At 38.9% G+C, this 3,819-nt stretch overlaps 1 protein-coding gene across 1 annotated transcript; it reads right to left on the minus strand.

Moving 5' to 3' along the window:
* Positions 1 to 525: 525 nt before the first annotated feature.
* LOC100356887 (olfactory receptor 10J1) lies at positions 526 to 1,734 on the minus strand. The gene has a single exon (XM_002715298.5). The coding sequence runs from the start codon at positions 1,732 to 1,734 to the stop codon at positions 805 to 807; it is 930 nt and encodes a 309-aa protein (XP_002715344.3). The 3' UTR covers positions 526 to 804.
* Between the last annotated feature and the right edge of the window lie 2,085 nt (positions 1,735 to 3,819).

Genomic DNA, 3,819 nt, shown 5'->3' on the forward strand with positions numbered 1-3,819 from the left:
ATGGAGTACTACTCAGCTATAAAAAAAAAAATGAAATCCTGTCTTTTGCAAAAAGATGATGCAACCAGAAACCATTATACTTAGAGAAATAAGCGAGTCCCCCAAAGACAGAGATCATATGTTTTCTCCTGATTTAACTAATAGATTACCTGAATTGTAATTTATTGGAGTGAAATAGACATTTTGAGATTTGATGATTGTTTACAGCCCTTGTCTTTTGCTTTGAGGAACAGTGTTGGTTTTTTTTTCATACTGCTTGATGAACTTTTACTAAATGTAGGGTTGACTCTATGATTCTCAAATTAACTGAAAATAGATCTCTGTAAAAATTTAGAGTGGGAATGTGAGAGGGAGGAAGAAGAAGGGTGGGAGCATGGGTGGGAGAGAGGGTAGGGTGGGAAGTATTGGTATATTCCTAAATCTGTATGTATGAAATACATGAAACTTGTTTAACTTAAATCAATATTTTTTTAAAAAAATAATATATTTAAAACTTCAGCTCTGCCCCAAAGCAGAATCCCCTCCTTCATTCAGTCAGCTATTTTGATTTCATTCTGTCCCAGGCTGCCCAAAAAGTTCATCAACTTCCCAACAACCCCAACAACTCTGAGTTCTTTCTGTTACATTCCTGTGTTCCTGTGACATTCAGGCTTTTGCAGGTTGATGAATGTGTGGTTTTTGTTCTTTACTCCTTTCACCCAACTTCTGTTCAATGGGCTCCAGAACTGAACTCTAGTGATTGTGGGTACCGCTCCATTTTTTCCTGGTTAGAGACTCTCTGAGACCTGAAATAGACTAATCTTGTCAGGAGAGTTTCCTGCCAATAGCCCTCTGCAGAGCGTCTTTGACCTCTTTGTTCCTCAGAGTGTACACCACGGGGTTCAGCAGGGGTGTAATGACTGTGTAGGTCACAGAGATCAGCTGGTCCTCACCCATGGTGTTCTCTGACTTGGGCTTGAGGTAGGCAATGGAGGCACAGCCATAGTGGACAATAACCACGATGAGGTGAGAAGCACAGGTGGCAAAGGCCTTCTTTCTTCCCTCAGCAGTGGCAATCTTGAGGATGGTGGAGATGATGAGGATGTAGGAGATGAAGACCAAGCCCATGGGGATGAGGATCACCAGCACACTGATGACCAAAGTGAGGATCTCATTGACAGTGGTGTCAATGCAGGAGAGCTTCATCACTGGCCGAATGTCACAGAAGAAGTGGGCCACCTTTGTGATGCAGAAGGGCAGCCTGAACACAGCGGACACCTGTGTCACTGCTACAATTAGACCAATGCTGAAGGCCCCCCACACCAGCTGAGTGCACACTCTCTTGTTCATGATGACTGAGTACCTCAAAGGGTTGCAGATGGCCACGTAGCGGTCATACCCCATCGCTGTGAGCAGGAAGCAGTTGTTAATGGCCAACATCACAAAGAAGAACATCTGAGTAGCACAGCCAGCCAAGGAAATGGGCTGACTGAGGACTACGAGGCTCAAGAGCATCCTCGGTATAATAACCAGTGTGTACACTGTCTCTGAAGCTGACAGCATGCTGAGGAAGAAGTACATGGGGGTGTGGAGGTGGCGATCAAGGCTGATGATGGTCACGATGATGATGTTGCCTGCTAGTGTTAATATGTATAGTGCAAAGAACACTACAAAAAGCGTGAGCTGGTGCTCACGGAAGCTGGAGAAACCTTGAAAAACAAACTCACTCACCAAAGTGCAATTCTCTGTCTTCATTAAATCACATACAGTATCTAAGAGAAAAAATGGCATATGAGGAACTTAGTGGATCACTGCTGTCAAATAGAAGGATGGGTAAATTCTGAGACTAATCTACCTCAGGTGTCTGCTTATTTATATTCACATTCATCTTTAAGTCTTATGAGAGTAGAGAGTGAAATGCTCTTTTCTTAATAAGAGGAAAGTGCATAGCTTTTAGAGTCAAATGTTATACACTTATTTCCTACTTTTATCATGAGTTAACTTATCTTGGGCAAGGATTTAACACATTTAACATCCCTAAGACCAATTTCCTCATCTTTATATGGATGTAGTGGTGATGACATCATAGCATTGTTGACAAAATAAATTTTATGCTGTTTGCTATAATACTTATATTAGAATTAGAAAAAAAAATAGAGAATACATTTGAGGTTAGTGGTGTCAGGCAGAATTCTAGACCCTATTGCCACCTATTAATTCCTGGGCTTCTGCAGTTTGGGGGGAGCTCTTGCTCTGATGATACTGCTCTTGTCAATCCTATCCTTGTTTACTCTTTTCTAGATATCTCTCATTTTCAAAGCCAAACATAGTCCATGTCTCCTATAAAATCTTTTAACCCTTTCTATTTCTCTTTCTGAGGCCCTCATGTCATTGCACACATGGGCAACATTTTTACTTTAGTGACTTTTTTTATTGCAAGCATCTTATAGTGCACTTGTGACTACAAAAAAAAAATGCTCACATACATTACTTAATTTAATTACCTTAAGTGAGCAGAAAAGGATTACTACGTATTGCTTGATGCAGAAACTGAGAATCAGTACTTTTTAGGAAGTTGCCTATGGAAATTCAAGTACCAAAGGATTGAGACTTGAACCCATGTCTTCTGATCCTATGTCTGTTTCTCCTTCCGCTAAATAAAACTGCATTGTAGATCTGTCCCCACCCACACTACACAGGGTCCATGCATTCTCACTTTTTATGACTGCAGAGTGACCACAGTAGTGTAGGGCACAAGTATGTGCTTATGAATCATTACAACCCATTGTTCCATTATGCAAATGGCTCATTAGGAAGCAGAATGTTGGAGCACTATGGTAAGGTTTTCTTTAAATAAGAGAAAGCATAAATGTTTTTAACCTCTCTCTCCTTTTTTCTCATGTGTATAACTGTAACAGCAACAAACAACTAAATAATTGGGCTATGTTTTAATATCTCAATTTTAACATTATGGTACTAGAAGACAGTATGATATTATCAACATGTAACTGGAAAATATACTGGTTGTGCAACTTTGCTATGAGCATTTACCCTATTACTAACCAATATATAATCATGTAATAGGTTAGTTGTAAAAATTCAGTAATAGAATGATGGAGTTGCTTCAAAAGTGCATTTTTGCTGGAAGTAAAGAAAATGAGCCACATTACGAGATGATTTACTATTGGGCAAATTTAAAAGGTAAGCATCTTTGGTGCTTTTAAAATTAATCTATTCTCATAAATACACCACTTTTCATAAAGGAAATTTACTAAAACCTGTTTATAAAGGTCAGTGCACAATTGTATTTCAACGTCTCAGAGTACGATATAAAAGGAAATCAGATGGGTTTGCAAAAAATAAATTTTATACTGGATGTCAGAGACTGTTTCTTGACAGGGAGAGTTGCTTGACCCTGATGTGTACAGCATGGTAAGCAGCTGTAAACAGCTTTATAAGCCACGTCTCTGTGAACTATCAATTGTCTGAAAACACAAATGTAGACAAAGGAGCATAACTTATAAAGGGTAGAGCCGCATTCTGTATTATAATATTAGTCAAGATGCTCTTTAATTCTGCTAACTCACAATTCCTTAGTATTTATAAGAGTTCTTTGAAAGTAATAAAGCAAGGAAAAGGAAAAATAAGTATTATAGACACCAAATCCCTTTCTAGCTTAATATAATTTGACCCTTTAACAATAATGAAGTCCATATATGTATCTTATTTTTCATGCATGCTCTCTGTTAACCGCTGAGTCGATAGCCAAATCACACTTACTTCTCTTCTTAAACCTGTGTCTCCACAAGAAACAAAAGAGGGGGAGGTCAGAGTTGTGTC

Source organism: Oryctolagus cuniculus, chromosome 7, assembly GCF_964237555.1.
Source record: "Oryctolagus cuniculus chromosome 7, mOryCun1.1, whole genome shotgun sequence".
Taxonomy (NCBI): Eukaryota; Metazoa; Chordata; class Mammalia; order Lagomorpha; family Leporidae; genus Oryctolagus; species Oryctolagus cuniculus.